Source organism: Rhinichthys klamathensis, unplaced genomic scaffold (assembly GCF_029890125.1).
Source record: "Rhinichthys klamathensis goyatoka isolate OS25496 unplaced genomic scaffold, OSU_Roscu_1.1 h1tg000019l_1, whole genome shotgun sequence".
NCBI classification, from domain to species: domain Eukaryota; kingdom Metazoa; phylum Chordata; class Actinopteri; order Cypriniformes; family Leuciscidae; genus Rhinichthys; species Rhinichthys klamathensis.
In genome coordinates this window covers 4,346,900-4,363,353 of record NW_026606570.1, presented here as the reverse complement: position 1 = coordinate 4,363,353, position 16,454 = coordinate 4,346,900, and the positions used below count along the sequence as shown (strand labels likewise).

General features: G+C 48.6%; 1 protein-coding gene across 4 annotated transcripts in view; it reads right to left on the bottom strand.

Annotated features, from left to right (window-relative positions):
* The window catches only part of dnm1b (dynamin 1b), a 73,872-nt gene extending 57,655 nt beyond the window's left edge, over window positions 1-16,217 (bottom strand). For all 4 annotated transcript variants that reach the window (XM_056236433.1, XM_056236439.1, XM_056236438.1 and 1 more), the window contains exon 1: window positions 15,828-16,217. In XM_056236433.1, the coding sequence (XP_056092408.1) occupies window positions 15,828-15,988 (161 nt within the window). In that variant the 5' untranslated portion in view covers window positions 15,989-16,217. The remainder of the gene's footprint in view (window positions 1-15,827) is intronic.
* Window positions 16,218-16,454: the final 237 nt, after the last annotated feature.

Below are 16,454 nucleotides of genomic sequence, written 5' to 3'. Positions count from 1 at the left end.
AGGTTTCCATCCTCTGAATCATGCTTGCAGAGTCGTAAAAGCCACGCACAGTGGACATCGTGCTCTTCAGCTTTAAAAGTCACCAGGATTCCTCAACAGAGGCCTGGAACTAGGGGTGTGTGACGGATGCCTCTCTCACAGGCTGGGGTGCGGTTCTCGATGGCCGAACAGCCAGTGAAATGCGGTCATCGAGCAGCGCATCTCACATTGGATTACTGATGCTATCACCCTTTCTACGAGGTGTGTGGTATGGCTTTGCCTCTAGAGCTCAGGGCTCTCTCCACTAGAAGTAAGGCCTCTTCCAAGGCACTTGCTAGGGGTATAATACTTCATGATGTATGTGCTGCGGCAGGTTGGTCCTCTCCGCACACATTTATCAGGTTTTATAGATTAGAAACGTACTCTGTTACTATCGTAACCTCGGTTCTCTCTAGAAGAGGGAACGAGTACTGCGTAATATCTTACGCTAGGGGGAAAACCTCTTTTCCACGAGATATTGAAGCCAAAAAATTATCCTTAATTTTGAATTAATGTAAAACGCGTTGTGGCAGCATACAGACATAAGCAAAGGCGGCTTGCGTGCCTATTGGCTGTCCTGCGGCAACTGCAGCAGCCTATCGAGAGAGGCCCTTTGGTGACAGTCCAATGGGGGCGCTTCCCGCCCACTGCGTCACCTTCCCGCCAAAGTAGGCGTGGCCTAGCCCTATAAATATGGCTCGATGGGCTGATATCACTGGTTTTTCATCGCTGAAGCGAACCAGAGTGTGTTGCAGGCACGGCAAGATACGCAGTAGTCGTTCCCTCTTCTAGAGAGAACCGAGGTTACGTTAGTAACCGAGTACGTTCTCTTACGAGAGGTTCTCTCGTACTGCGTAATATCTTACGCTAGGGGAACACAGTGTAAAACGCTGTGCGTGCTGGGATCCAACACCAAAGTCCCAAGGGCAGGTGCCCGGGGCTCATATAATGTACAATCACCAAGGACTCAGCGAGCGGTGCTCGAGCGATTGTAGTATTCTGCGCCGAAGCAGCGGGGCAGACAGTACTTGATTTTATACCGACAGTAGTTTAGCCTGTAAGGCGGGAACCTCTAGGTTATAAAACCTTATAAATGTAGACGGGGAGGCCCAGCCTGCCGCCATACAGATATCTTGTAAGGTAATCCCGCTAGACCAAGCCCACGATGAGGCCATGCCTCTCGTGGAGTGCGCTCTAACACCTAAAGGGCATTTAAGGCCTTTTGACCTGTATGCCAGTGCTATAGCGTCAACTATCCATCTGGATAGGCTCTGTTTCGACGCGGCTAGTCCCTTAGCACGTCCGCTGAACGAAACGAAAAGCTGCTCAGTCTGTCTGAAAAAGCTCTTAATGCCCTGACTGGGCAAAGGAAGCTCTCGCCCATCTCCTCGTTATGAACCGGCAGGGCGGACAGGGAAATGACCTGGGCCCTGAACGGCGTATTGAGGGATTTAGGCACGTATCCGTGTCTTGATTTGAGGACAACTTTTGAGTCATTTGGCCCAAATTCCAGACACATCGTGCTCACTGAGAGCGCTTGCAAATCCCCTATGCGCTTCACTGAAGCGAGCGCTATGACAAACGCTGTCTTGAATGACAGGTGTTTCATGTCCGACAGGTGGATCGGCTCAAACGGAGCACCTTTCATGGCTTCCAGAACCGTGGAAAGGTCCCACATGGGGACTGAGGGGGGTCTGGGAGGATTTAGTCTCTTAGCTCCTTTTAAGAAGCGGATGACCAGATCATTTTTCCCCAGTGACTGGCCAGTCGCGGGTTTTGTAAACGCAGCTATGGCCGCCACATAAACTTTGAGCATGGATGGGGTTCTACCCTTATCCAGCAGCTCCTGAAGGAAGGAGAGCAATTCCGTAATCCCGCAGTCTGGGGGTGAAAAGCCTCGGGCTCTGCACCAGCCAGAAAACACTGACCATTTCGCGGCATAGAGTCGTCTAGTGGACGGCGCCCTGGCCTGCGTGATTGTTTAATACTCCCTCTGGGAGGTTTGCGGGTACCCGTTGATGGCCCATGCGTGCAGGGGCCATAGCTCCGGGTGAGGATGCCAAATCGAGCCCTTGGCCTGAGAGAGGAGGTCCTTCCTCGTTGGTATTGGCCATGGGGCAGCACTCGTCAGCTGCATCAGGACTGGGAACCAAGCTTGGTTCGTCCAGAGCGGAGCCACAAGGAGCACTGAGCATCCGTTTTCCTTGATTCGTTCCAGCACCTGAGGCAGGAGCGAAATTGGAGGAAAAGCATAGAGCGGGCAGCGTGGCCAGGCGTGGGCCAGCACATCCTTGCTCTAGGAGAAAAACTTCGGACAGTGAGCGTTCTCTTGAGACGCAAATAGGTCTACCTGCGCTCTGCCGAATGTCTCCCACAGCAGGAGGACCGTCTCCGGGTGCAGAGACCATTCTCCTGCTGGAACATTGCTTCTGGACAGTCTGTCTGGCCCCAGATTCAGGTGACCAGGCACATGTGCTGCTCTCAGTGAGCGCAGATTGTGCTGAGCCCAGACCAGGAGGCTTTCCGTCAGCCTGAAGAGGTTTCGGGATCTGATGCCGCCCTGGTGATTTATGTAGGCTACCACCGACATATTGTCCGAGCGGACTAAGACGTGGTCTCCTTTTATTCGGGGACAAAAGCGCCTCAGCGCATTGTCGACTGCCATCATTTCCAGACAGTTTATGTGTAGGAGCTTCTCTCGTTTTGACCACAGGCCAAAGAACGGTCTGCCTTGGTGCAGCGCTCCCCATCCCGAGGTGGAGGCGTCCGTGGACACCACCTGCACACTCGAGGAAGTCCCCAGGCTTACACCTGACTGGTACCAGTCGGTCGCTCTCCAAGGTAACAGAGCTGTGACGCATTTCTGGTCGACCTTGAGGCGAAAATGACCTGAGGCCCAGGCTCGAGGAGGTACTCGTGCCTTTAGCCACTACTGCAGTGGGCGCATACGAAGCAGACCCAGCTGGAGCACTGATGATGCTGAGGCCATGAGACCCAGCATTTTCTGAAACCTTTTGAGCGGGACTATAGTGCCGCGGCGGAAGGATTTCGTGGCGCGCTGAATGTTCAGTCTGTGCTCTGGCAATAGTCGCGCTGTCATAGACAGCGAGTTCAGTTCTGTGCCCAGAAAAGTTATTTCCTGACTTGGAAGCAGCTAACTTTTCGCCCAATTGACTGTGAGACCCAGATTCTCGAGATTCTCGAGTAATATGGCCCTGTGTTCTATGAGCTCTGAGTGAGATCGAGCTAGAATCAGCCAATCGTCCAAGTAGTTCAAAACTCGCATGCCCCGAAGTTTCAGGGGTGCGAGAGCCGCGTCCATGCACATTGTAAATGTACGGGGTGCAAGAGACATGCCGAACGGTAGGACTGTGTATTGATATGCCTGGCCCTCGAAGGTGAATCTCAAGAAACGCCTGTGACGTAACGCTACTTGTACCTGGAAGTAAGCGTCCTTCAGATCTATTGACATAAACCAGTCCCCTTGGCGAATTTGCGCAAGGATTTTCCTGGTTGTGAGCATTCTGAACCGCAGTTTCATAAGCGCTCTGTTCAGCTGTCTTAGATATAAAATGGGTCTGAGACCCCCGTCTTTTTCAGGACCAGAAAATATCTGCTGTACAAACCCCCTTCGCTCTGAGCTTGAGATAAAGGCTCTATTGCCCCTTTGCTCAATAGTGTCGCTATTTTGGCTCGAAGTAGATGGGCTACTTCTGTTTTCACTGTCGATTCGACGCGCGCCGTGTAACGGCGGGGGCGTCGAGCGAACTGTAGCGAATAGCCTCTTATAATGTTCAGCACCCATTCTGATATCCCGGGAAGCTGTGCCCACGCGTTTGCATGAACAGCTAGGGGTAGAATGATATTTGGGCTCTGGTCGTGACATAGGGACGACAAGGGAGCCCTGGCGTGCTGTAACGTGAACACTGTGTTTGCAGTGACTGAGGCGGGGGGACGAATCTTTCCACGAAGTCTTTGACGGAAGATCCGAAGAGTCCTGTCGGGGAAATGGGCGCGTCGAGGAACACAGAGCGCTCCGCATCCGGCATTTCCGACAGCGTCAACCATAGATGTCTCTCGGCGACAGTGAGAGAAGCCATAGTCATAGCCATAGCTTGTGCAGCAGATTTTGCGGCGCGAAGAGCCAGGTCTGTAGCGCTCCGTAAATCCGGCACGTTGATAGCACCCGGGCCTTCCTCGTCCAGTTTTCGGAGAAGGTCGGCCTGGAGTATCTGCAGTATGGCCATCGAGTGGAGTGCCGATACAGCTTGCCCAGCGGCGGTGTAAGTGCATGGCTGAAGTAGTGCGGCAAGCCTTAGATGGTAGCGCCGTCTTAGCTCGCCGTCCAGCAGAGGGCGGGCAAAGATGGGCTGCTACGGCTTCTTCCACGGGGGGGAGCGAGAGGTAACCTCTGTCTTTCGCACCGTCCACCACGGAGAATGCTGCAGAGAGCTGCATGATCCTCTCCCAGGCAGGAAACGCAAATCACATGGCGGTCCCCGTTGCTGAGTGGGGCTCGGCACGAGCCACAGGATGATGGCATCTTTAAAAAGACGCAGCTCTTTTAGAAAAGGTTAGTCGCGGCGGCGAACACACACTTAGCAGAGTGTAAAAGGATATAGTACGCCGGGTAGCGTAGCAGGAACGGCGACTGAAGGCGGCGAAGTGAAGGCCAGTGGCTTCAGATGCAATGGCTCGTCCTGCAGAAGGCTTTTTCCAACGGCGCGGCTTCTCACTCCGGATCCAATGCTGCGTGAGCTACGTTGAAGAGATGAAAAATCAGTGATATCAGCCCATAGAGCCATATTTATAGGGCTAGGCCACGCCTACTTTGACGGGAAGGTGACGCAGTGGGCGGGAAGCGCCCCCATTGGACCGTCACCAAAGGGCTTCTCTCGATAGGCTGCTGCAGTTGCCGCAGGACAGCCAATAGGCACGCAAGCCGCCTTTGCCTATGTATGTATGCTGCCGCAACGCGTTTTACATTAATTCAAAATTAAGGATAATTTTTTGGCTTCAATATCTCGTGGAAAAGAGGTTTTCCCCCTAGCGTAAGATATTACGCAGTACGAGAGAACCTCTCGTAAGAGAACTGATTCAACCCCAGGTTCTCGAGTCCTTCAGGGTTGATCCAAGTCAGAGTCGGCACTCAACAAAGGTCCCTTCTGGGCAGGCTCTTCCCAGGGAGTGGCGGAGTTGGTATTTAAGTTCCCATAGCGTCAACTAGGGCTGTCATGTTATCAGTTTTTTCTGATAAACGGTTATCGTGGCCAAAAGAATTCACGATATATATTGCGATATCTATAGAAATTTTGAAAAATTTTAAAATAAATAATGCAGTCAAATAGATATTAAAAAGAAATTATATTTTATAGTATTATACACAGTTATAAAGGCTATGTCGATTGGCATTGCAATATAAACGTACTCGGTTACTAACGTAACCTCGGTTCTCTCTAGAGAGGGAACGAGTACTGCGTAATATCTTACGCTATGGGGAAAACCTCTTTTCCACGAGATATTGAAGCCAAAAATTATCCTTAATTTTGAATTAATGTAAAACGCTGTGCAGCAGCATGCAGACATAGGCAGGACGGCTCGCGCGCCTATTGGCTGCCCTGCTGCAACAGCAGCAGCCTATAGAGAGAGGCGCTGCGTGACACCATATCCAATGGGGGCATTTCGCGCCCATTTCGTTGCGTCCCGCCAGAAAGGGCGTGGTCTCGCCCTATAAATATAGCTCGATAAGGCTGGTACACTGGTTTTCATCGCCGAAGCGAACCAGAGCTGTGTATGCACGGCAAGATACGCAGTACTCGTTCCCTCTCTAGAGAGAACCGAGGTTACGTTAGTAACCGAGTACGTTCTCTTACGAGAGTATCTCTCGTACTGCGTAATATCTTACGCTATGGGGAACACAATGCAAGACGCCGTGCGTACTGGGATCCGACACCAAAGTCCCAAGGGCAGTAGCCCGGGGCTCATGTAGTGCATAATCACCATAGACTCACAGAGAGTCGGAGAAGAGAGGCTGCAAGCATCATTCCCCATGAAATAGCATCCTACAGGAGCTAGTTATGTTAACAGTGTTTCACACAGACAGGGTGAACGTGTTCAGCCTGAACTGGGTAACAGTACGGGTTATTCAACACCCATGGAGCTGTTTTATCGCTCAGTGAGCGATGCACAAGCAAAACTCAGCATCTGGGCCGGTACAGCGGGGCAGATAGCACTGAATTCTATACCGACAGAAGCTTGGCTTGTAAGGGGGGAACCTCTAGGTTATAAAACCTTATAAATGTAGACGGCGAGGCCCAGCCCGCGGCCGTACAGATATCTTGCAAGGTAACCCCACTATACCACGCCCACGACGAGGCCACGCCTCTCGTGGAGTGCGCTCTGACACCCAAAGGACACTGCAGGCCCTTAGAAGTGTAAGCCAGTGCTATGGCGTCGACTATCCATCTGGATAGGCTCTGTTTTGATGCGGCCAGTCCCTTGGAGCGTCCGCCAAACAAAACGAAGAGCTGCTCGGTCTGTCTGAAGACAGACGAGCGGGACACATAAGCTCTCAGTGCCCTGACAGGGCAAAGGAGACTCGCATCCTCCTCCTCATCATGAACCCAGAGAGCGCACAGGGAAATAACCTGGGCCCTGAACGGTGTGTTGAGGGATTTTGGCACGTACCCGTGCCTTGGTTTGAGTATGACTTTTGAGTCATTAGGCCCAAACTCCATACATGACGCGCTTACTGAAAGCGCTTGTAAGTCCCCTATGTGCTTCACTGAAGCGAGAGCCAACAGAAACACCGTTTTGAAAGACAGATGCTTCATGTCTGACAAATGGATTGGCTCGAACGGGGCACCTTTCATGGCTTCCAAAACCGTAGAAAGGTCCCACATCGGGACTGAAGGAGGTCTGGGAGGGTTCAGCCTCCGAGCTCCCTTAAGGAATCGCACGACTAGGTCGTTTTTCCCCAGTGACTGGCCAGACACAGGTTTTGCAAACGTTGCTATGGCCGCCACGTACACTTTGAGCGTGGATGGGGCCCTGCCCTTATCCAGCAGCTCTTGAAGGAAGGAGAGTACTTCCGTGACCCCGCAGTCTACGGGTGAAAAGCCCTGAGCTTGACACCAGGCAGAGAACACAGACCACTTCGAGGAGTAGAGCCGTCTAGTAGACGGGGCTCTCGCCTGCGTGATCTTGTTTAACACTCCCTCCAGGAGGTTAGCGGGTACCCGTTGATGGCCCATGCATGTAGGGACCATAGTTGCGGGCGAGGATGCCAAATCGAGCCCTTGGCCTGAGAAAGGAGGTCTTTCCTCAACGGTATTGGCCACGGGGCAGTGCTGGTCAGCCGCATCAGGACTGGGAACCAAGTCTGGTTTGTCCAGAGCGGAGCCGCAAGCAGCACTGGGCATCCGTTTTCCCTGATTCGTTCCAGCACTTGAGGCAGGAGCGAGACGGGGGGAAAAGCATAGAGGGGACAGCGGGGCCAGACGTGGGCCAGCGCGTCCTTGCTCTTGGAGAAATATTTCGGACAGTGAGCGTTTTCGTGGGACGCGAACAGGTCCACCTGCGCTCTGCCGAACGTTTTCCACAGCAGTTGGATCGTCTTGCGGTTGCAGCGACCATTCCCCTGCTGGGACATTGTTTCTGGACAGTCTGTCTGGTCCCACATTCAGGTGACCAGGCACATGCGCTGCTCTCAGCGAGAGTAGGTTGTGCTGAGCCCAGACCAGAAGGCGTTCCGTCAACCTGTAAAGGTTTCGGGACCTGACGCCGCCCTGGCGATTTATGTGTGCCACCACTGACATGTTGTCCGACCGGACCAGGACGTGGTGACCTTTTATCTGGGGACAGAAGCACCGTAGCGCTTTGTCGACTGCTATCATTTCCAAGCAGTTTATGTGAAGGAGCCTTTCCCGTTCTGACTACAGGCCAGCGAACGGTCTGCCCTTGAGCAGCGCTCCCCATCCCAAAGTGGAGGCGTCCGTAGACACCACCTGCACACTCGAGGCGGTCCCCAGACTCACACCTGACTGACACCAGTCGGTTACTTTCCAAGGTTTCAGAGCTGAAAACGCACTTTAGATCGACCCTGAGGCGAAACAGACCAGCGGTCCGTGCCCAGGGCGGAACTCGCGCTTTCAGCCACATCTGCAGTGGGCGCATGTGAAGCAGGCCCAGCTGGAGCACAGAGGCTGCTGAGGCCATCAGGCCCAGCATTTTCTGAAACCTTTTAAGCGGGACTATAAAGCCGTGGCGGAAGGATTTCGCGACGCGCTGAATGTCTAGTCCGCGCTCCGATGACAGGCGTGCTGTCATGGATCGCGAGTCCAGCACTGTACCCAGAAAGAAATTTTCTGACTGGGGGACAGTGAGCTCTTCGCCCGATTGACTGCGAGGCCCAGATTCTCGAGGTGTTCGAGTAATGTGGCCCTGTGTTCTATGAGCTCTGAGTGAGATCGAGCTAGAATCAGCCAATCGTCCAAGTAGTTCAAAACTCGCATGCCCCGGAGTCTCAGGGGTGCGAGAACCGCGTCCATGCACTTCGTGAATGTACGGGGTGCTAGGGACAGGCCGAACGGCAGGACTGTGTATTGATATGCCTGGCCCTCAAAGGCGAATCTCAAGAATCACCTGTGATGGGACGCTATTTGTATCTGGAAATAGGCGTCTTTCAGATCTATTGACATAAACCAGTCCTCTTGGCAAACTTGCGCGAGGATTTTCCTGGTTGTAAGCATTCTGAATTGGTGCTTCACAAGCGCTCTGTTCAGCTGTCGCAGATCTAAAATGGGTCTGAGACCTCCATCTTTTTTCGGTACCAGAAAATATCTGCTGTGTAGGCCCCCTTCACTCTGAGCTTGAGATAAAGGTTCTATAGCACCTTTGCTCAGTAGTTTCGCTATCTCGGCTCGAAGTAGATGAGATACTTCGTTTTTCACCGTCGTCTCGACGCGCGCCGTATAATGGCGGGGACGTCGAGCGAACTGTAGCGAATAGCCTCTTTTTATAGTGTTCAGCACCCATTCTGATACCCCAGGAAGCTGTGCCCACACTTTCGCGTGAATAGCTAGGGGTAGAATGAGATCTGGGCTCTGGCCGTGACATAGTGACGGCAAGGGAGCTCCGGCATGCTGTAACGCAGACACTGTGTTTACAGTGTGTGAGGCGGGGGGCGCGCCGATCGCGGCGGGCAGCCTGGCCGCGCTCAAAACCCTTATAGCAGTTTGCTGAGGGAGAGAGAGCGGGGCGAGCCCCGTGGAGCTTAACATGTCTGTGAGTGAATGTGGGCGCAGGACAGCGGGCACATTTACTGCACTGAAAAACACCGTCGGCCTGAGCTGACTGAATGCGTGTTGGTTTCGTTTTTACAGAACCCGTGGGACATGTGGTGTGTAGTGTTTGTGGGCACTGAGACGTAGGCACATTCACTACATTTAGTGCACAATCGACATGAGGCGATTTTGTTTGTGCGAGCCCTGCATTCTTGCGGGCTGTGTTTGTGTGTAGAAATGAGCACTGGGTTGTGGGCATTTTTATTACACTCATAACACCATCGGCTGTGGCCGGAATACCAGAAAATACACTGTTTATGTGATTTATCTGGGTCGCCGTGGGAACAGCATTTGTGTGCAGGCAAGCGGGCGTGGTACTGGCTTGCTTACTGTAAAATACACTGGAACATTCACATTTTCTGGAACTGAACGAGCGAAAATTTCAGTGGAAATCTGGCCGCGGCGAGACTGAAACACCGTCGATTTCCTAGGAGGCTAGGAAGACGTGTGTTGGTTTCGTTTTACAGAAACCGTGGTAGTGTTTGTGGGCACTGGGTTGTGGGCACATTCACTACATTTAATGCACAATTGACATGCGTCGATTTCATTTGTGCGAGCCCTGTACCGTGGCGGGCTGTGTTTGTGTGTAGAAATGAACACTGGGCTGTGAGCATTTTACTACACTTATAACACCATCGGCTGTGGCCGGAAAACCAGAACTACAATGATTACATGATTTTTCTGGGTCGCCGTGGAAACGGCCTTTATGTGCAGGCAAGCGGGCCGTGGTACCGGCTTGTTTACTGCAAAATACACTGGAACAGTCGCATTTTCTGGAACTGAACGAGCAAAAAGTTTCGGTGGAAGTCTGGCCGCGCCGAGACTGAAACACCGGCATTTTCCTAGGAGGCTAGGAAGACTAAATTTTTATCTGCTGCGAGAGCCGGGATCGAACACGGGTCTCTCGCGCAAAAGGCTTCGGGTTCCGCCACTGAGCCACATGCAGGTTTGTATGCAGGTGTGCGTGTTATACAACAGGCTCATTGCTGCAATAATGACATTTTCAGCCGCTCAAACTAGGAGCTGAGAAATGTTTGAGAAATGGAGATTAGTCCGGCCTCGGCGGGACTAAAACACACTCTTTTCTCATTTTGCCGGTGACGCACGCCCAAGGGGGGGGGGGTTAGATTTCTTATAACGTAAAGAATGCTAGCCGCGGTTTTAGGGCTCGCGGTCTTGATGCTGGCCCGTTTCCCTGACGACTCGCGGACAGAAGGGGGAGGTCCACAGAGCTCCCCAGTCCTCACTGTCCGACGCCAGGATAGAGCAGGAGGTCTCCTCTACAGATGCAGCTATCTCGTCGTCATTAATGGCGGAAGCGGCGGAAGCGGCGGCGCGCGGCGGCCGTTATCCGTCAGTGAGCGACTCGAGTGAAGCTGGTGAAGCTGGCAGGCGAACCGGCGAGCTTTCACGGGCTGAAGAAGGCTCGGGGACCCGCTGAGTACGGCGCTTTTTTACGGCGCGGCACTGCAGCGGGTGGAAGTGCAGTCTCGCTGAAGGATGTCACCGTAGGCAATAGCTCGCAGTGAGGGCAGCCGCCGTCGGCGAGCGCGAGAGCTGCATGATCCTCTCACAGGCAGGAAACGCATCACATGGCGGTCCCCGTCGCTGAGTGTGGCTCGGCACGAGCCACAGGAGGATGGCATCTTTAAAAAGACGCGGCTCTTTTAGATGATAGAAGTGTGAATCGCGGGGCGAGCACACACACACACATACACACAGAGCAGAGTAAAGGATATATAGTACGCCGGAAAGCGCAGCAGGTACGGCAGTTGAAGGCGGCGAGGCCAGCGACTCCAGAAGCTCGTCCCGCTGAAAGGCTTGCGTCGACGGCGCGGCTTCTCACTCCGGATCCAGCGATGCGAGAGGCTTCGCTGAAGAGATGAAAATCAGTGTACCAGCCTTATCGAGCTATATTTATAGGGCGAGACCACGCCCTTTCTGGCGGGACGTGACGAAATGGGCGCGAAATGCCCCCATTGGATATGGTGTCACGCAGCGCCTCTCTCGATAGGCTGCTGCTGTTGCAGAAGGGCAGCCAATAGGCGCGTGAGCCGTCCTGCCTATGTCTGCATGCTGCTGCACAGCGTTTTACATTAATTCAAAATTAAAGATAATTTTTGGCTTCAATATCTCGTGGAAAAGAGTTTTTCCCCATAGCGTAAGATATTACGTAGTACGAGAGATACTCTCGTAAGAGAACATACATTATCCTTATGAAAATACCCTATTTCTCATGAGTCTCACTTGTGGACTTTCTGTGCGAGGGCACCCTTGAGCATCGAGAATGAATGAAACATAAATTAAATTTGAGAGTTTAGTGCTCCATACTGTTCACATCATCCTATTTGGGTTAAAAAAAACGAATATTTTTCCAAAGATATTTTAAGTAAATGTAGGATAATCCATCTAAATGAGCACACTTTTGGATTAAAGTCAGAGGGATGAATAATAACACACAGAAAGGCGTCAGCAGTTAACAGGTTAATGTAACATTTCCTGTTTCAGGACAAGCAAAATAATGGCAACTAACTCTCTGTACAGTGGCCAAATCTGAAAGATAATGACGGCGGGGGTATGTAAAGAGGGTGGTGGTTTTGACCCCTTTTGTTCTCACTGTTGATCAGCAAGTCCTGCAGACTGGGCAAATTAACGAGTCATTTTCGCGGAATTCAAAAAACTTCCACACTGACAGGATAACTTGTCAGGATAAAGTGTCTCGTCTGTCATATCCGACGACTGCGTGCTGTGACTGCTAGTGTTTTATGACAAATGGCAACTATTGTGTAATATTATCATGCCTGTACTATTCATTTGAAATATCACGGTTATCGTCAATACATCTCTGGTTACATATGTAACTTGGTTCCCTGAGAGGGGAATGAGACACTGTGTCGCGTTGCCACGGCCCGGATATGCCTGTGTGTCTTCTTCAGACAAATTGAATCTGTCAACAGTCAACACACATTTCTGGAATCTATTTATGGACTCTGTAACACACACTACGCCACAACGTCCATATGTTCAGCCATGCTTTTATTCAGCAAAGATCCATTTAATTGATAGAAAGTGACAGTAAAGACATTTATAATGTTAAACGATTTCTATTTCATTTCAACATTCTATTTAATATCTGAACTTTGTTAAGTTGTATTTATTTGTGCTAGTGCTAATTTGCTTATTTATTCTTATTGTATTACTGACTTTTAAAAATGTTTGAAATTTATATTAGTTAATCTAGCATATTAGTGTCATGTTTCAATGTGTTTAAGTTCTGTTTTGTGATCTGGTTTCCCCCTGTATTTGTGATTTTGGTTTAGTCCTGTTATTAGTTCAGTTTTGAGATCTTGTTTCCCCATTCTTTTGTGATTTTGGTTCAGTCCTGTTAGTTTTCCGCTCTGTCTGATTAGTAATTCCCTTCACCTGTGTTCTGTTAATTATCCCATTAGTCCCTGTTCATTTAAGCCCTGTGTTTTCCCTCAGTGTTTGTTGGTTGTCGTCCATGAATGGTTGTGTGTGTCTTGAAGTCCTGGAGTTTGTTCCCGTATGTTTTTGGAAGTTTAAGTTTGTAAAATAAATCTCCTAAACTGTAGCTACCGTGTCCTCGTCTTCGGCATCCTGCACCCAAACCTGACAGTTAGTTGCTGCTGATTTTTTTTTTTTTTTTTTTTATGGTATTCAGCTGCAACAGAATGTTTTGCAAAAAGACTGAATAAATGTCTTTAATATCTAAATGTTTGACTTTAATTTATTCATTTATTTTTCTACCATATTGGAATCGAAAATGGGAACCGGTAAGAATTGGAAATGGAATCGCTAAAATTCTGACGACACCCAACCCTACTGCCGTCCATACACTTTTAAGGCAGAAAAATAAGGAAGAAGAAGTAGGAGATCAGTACAAACACAATAGGGTACAAGTAATTGTGTGGCCTCTTGTTTCATGACATAATAGTAACTAAATCAAGACAGAGCCACGTCCACATATTTTTAAAGAACTGTCCTTGGTCCTGAAAACAAGCAGAGCTCATCAGAGCTCACAAAATAATTATGCTCTTACGAGATAAAGGATGTTAATAAGTAAACCTGTTTAAGAAGCCTGGGGCAGATTTAGGCTTATAGAGAATAAGATGTGCAATAAGACAACAAGAATCCAATATTAACCTTCTAATATTAACATACTATTTGGGGTCAATAAGTTATGTTTTTAAAAGGAATTAATACTTTTTATTCAGCAAGGATTCATTACACTGATTAAATGTGACAGTAAAGAATTTGCTACAAATATATATTATATATTTATCAAATCATTCTGAAAATCTATCAAAAAATATTAAGCAGTACAACTGTTATAATAATATTTCACAACATAACTCTTTTATTAAATTTTTGCTCAAATAAATGCAGCATTGGTGAAAGATTAAAAAAATCTTACATGCCCCAAACTTTTGAACGTTTTCGCGTTGGGGTTCGGACACTCGTGCTCCAGGTTTTGTCTCTTGTGTGAGCGCATGGGTTGTGTGTTTATTCACTCGCCGTGCGATCTTGTCTCGTGTGTTTTGTGAGTGCCTGGTTTGTTTTCATGTTGTTTCTTTGTGCCATTTGCTCTCCTGTCTATTGTCTTAACCCCGCACATCTGATTATTGGTTAACTTTCCCTACCTGTCCTCTGTGTACCCCTGGTATTAAGATGCATTTTGGTCATTTGGAGCCCAAGTGGAGGATGCTAAGTAAATACAGGTGTAAACGGGGTCTAAAACGTTTTGAGCTTGTCCACTTTCAACCACTTCCAGAAGTAGTCGAAAATGCATTTGATCGGATTGATTTTGTAGTGTAAATGCTCATGTGGTCGAATTAGTTTAAAAAGCCACAAAAAAACACTTTCTCTCCACCTGCTGACGGGATTTAAACTTTGCCGGCTAAAGACCCAAATTTGGTTTGAAGTCAGACGAAAATCGCACCAAGCACAATGTTCTCTCATCATTCCATGGTCTTGAGACCATGAGAGCTGCTGCTCTCTGTATGTTTTTTTTTATCGTCTCCTTTCGCATTCATTTGTAAATTGTGCGAGCTTATTTTGTTCATTAGATCGAAAGAAAACATACATTTACCCTCCCCTCAAAGAAATCAGGACAGAAGTGGTTGAAAGGGGACAAAAGAGATGAATTAAAACACCAGGTGTAAACGGGTATGTGTTTCCCTCATCTACTTGTGATCTGATTGACCAAAACGCATCTTAATGCCAGGTGTAAACAGGGCCTAAGGTACCCTCATGTGTCATTATCCTGCCAAGTCTCTCTGCCTGTCTTGTTGTCTGTCTTGTTATAGACAAGCCTTGTTATAGGTAGATTTTGTTATTTTTGTTTTATTTTTATTAATAAAAAGCCCAGTGCTCTGCATTTGAGTTCTCGCCTCATCCTTCACCAAACCCTGACATACTCAGCCTAATGTTGTTCTGTATGACTTTCTTCCATGGAACACAAAAGGCAGAATGACAGCTTCAGTCACCATTCACTTTCATTGTATAAAGAAAAGAAAGAAAAAAATGCAATCATCACAAGTTTAGAACAACATGGTGGTTTGTAAACAATGTCAGAATTTTTATCTTGGGTGAACTATCCCTTTAAAGGATTGTTATTTGGTCCTAATAATATTGGTTCCAATTTATGCACAAAATTCCATTAGCATTCCTCAAAGATTTTGACTAGGGTGAACAGAAAACAAAAAGCAGGGAAGATTGGCCCTGTGGCTCACATACCCTCTGACACCCGAGCGACCGGTGAACATTAAACCTTGGACGTAGGTCCCTTTTATCACAGCGGCCTCTGAATGCCTTTATATCTTGTTTATCTTCAACCAAACCATGAAAATCTAATGGAAACATTAACATTATCTGAGGTATATGTAATTAGCTGTTACTCTAGCCCGTAAATTAAAAATATATTACACAATACTTCACAAAGATCCTTTCTCTTCCTAGCCTACATAAGCTCGCTCGCGCATATGATGCCCAAGAATGCTGTTGTTTGGTGAAGATAGGCAGCTCGCTAGTATGATGGCCTCGCGAGGACACACACGTCAGCCATGAGCATCATTCCCTGTCACTCTCCTTCACGATGCTGCTGCCAAATGCGGTTGTCCATGTCGAGAGACTGAGTTAAGTTTGCATGTTTTACATTAAGTTTTACATTAAGTAAATCATGGTAAAATACATTTATTTTGTCAGTTAAGCATCAATGTATAACAAATTCTCCTGTTTTATAAGCGTAAACTGACTAAAAACAGATGAGCTTCTCACTGTCATTGATAATATTCTCTCTATATTATTATAGATGCACATGCATTATAGCCTTAGTGATAACTGAAAATGCTTGTGTCCCGTTCAAGAGCAATTAATGATACAGGGATAGTGGATGTCACGATGGATGTAGAGTGATGCTGTCCATCTATGTCATCCGTCACTTACTTCCCAACGAAGTTCTCCAATACCGAGCTTTTCCCAGCACTCTGGCCACCGACCACCGCGATCTGAGGAAGATCCATGTTGGCATTTTGTCCGATGGCAGAGAAAGCATCCTGCAGTCTGTTTACCAGAGGAATCAAGTCCTCCATTCCCCGATTGCCCATCGTGTGAAATAAATAATAGGCTCTATTTCACAGTGACTAAAAATGATGTCGTAATTGACCCTGAACTGAGAGTCTGAGACCTAATTTGCAGGCCTCGCAATATCTAAAAGCTGCCCTTTGCTGCGTTTCCTTTAATTTTGCAGGCACCTTGGCGAATGGACATGCGTCCTCTCTACGCGCTGCTCCCTGCCTGTTCTTTTCACCACTATCTGCGGGAGCGATGCGGTGATGAAGCGCTGGATGCTGCGAGACCGTCTCCAGCCACTGGGGGCGCATTGCATACTGAAATTACCGTTCCAATGTTATGTTTGTGATCATTTCACAAGACTTTCTGTGAAAAGCAGCTATAATTTTCAATGTGATTATAAGCAATATCCTCCTGGGACCCAAGAATAGACTTTTGTCCACTGTAGTGGACATTATATTTTAGTGAATTTCTCTGACATCATACATGTCACATGACACA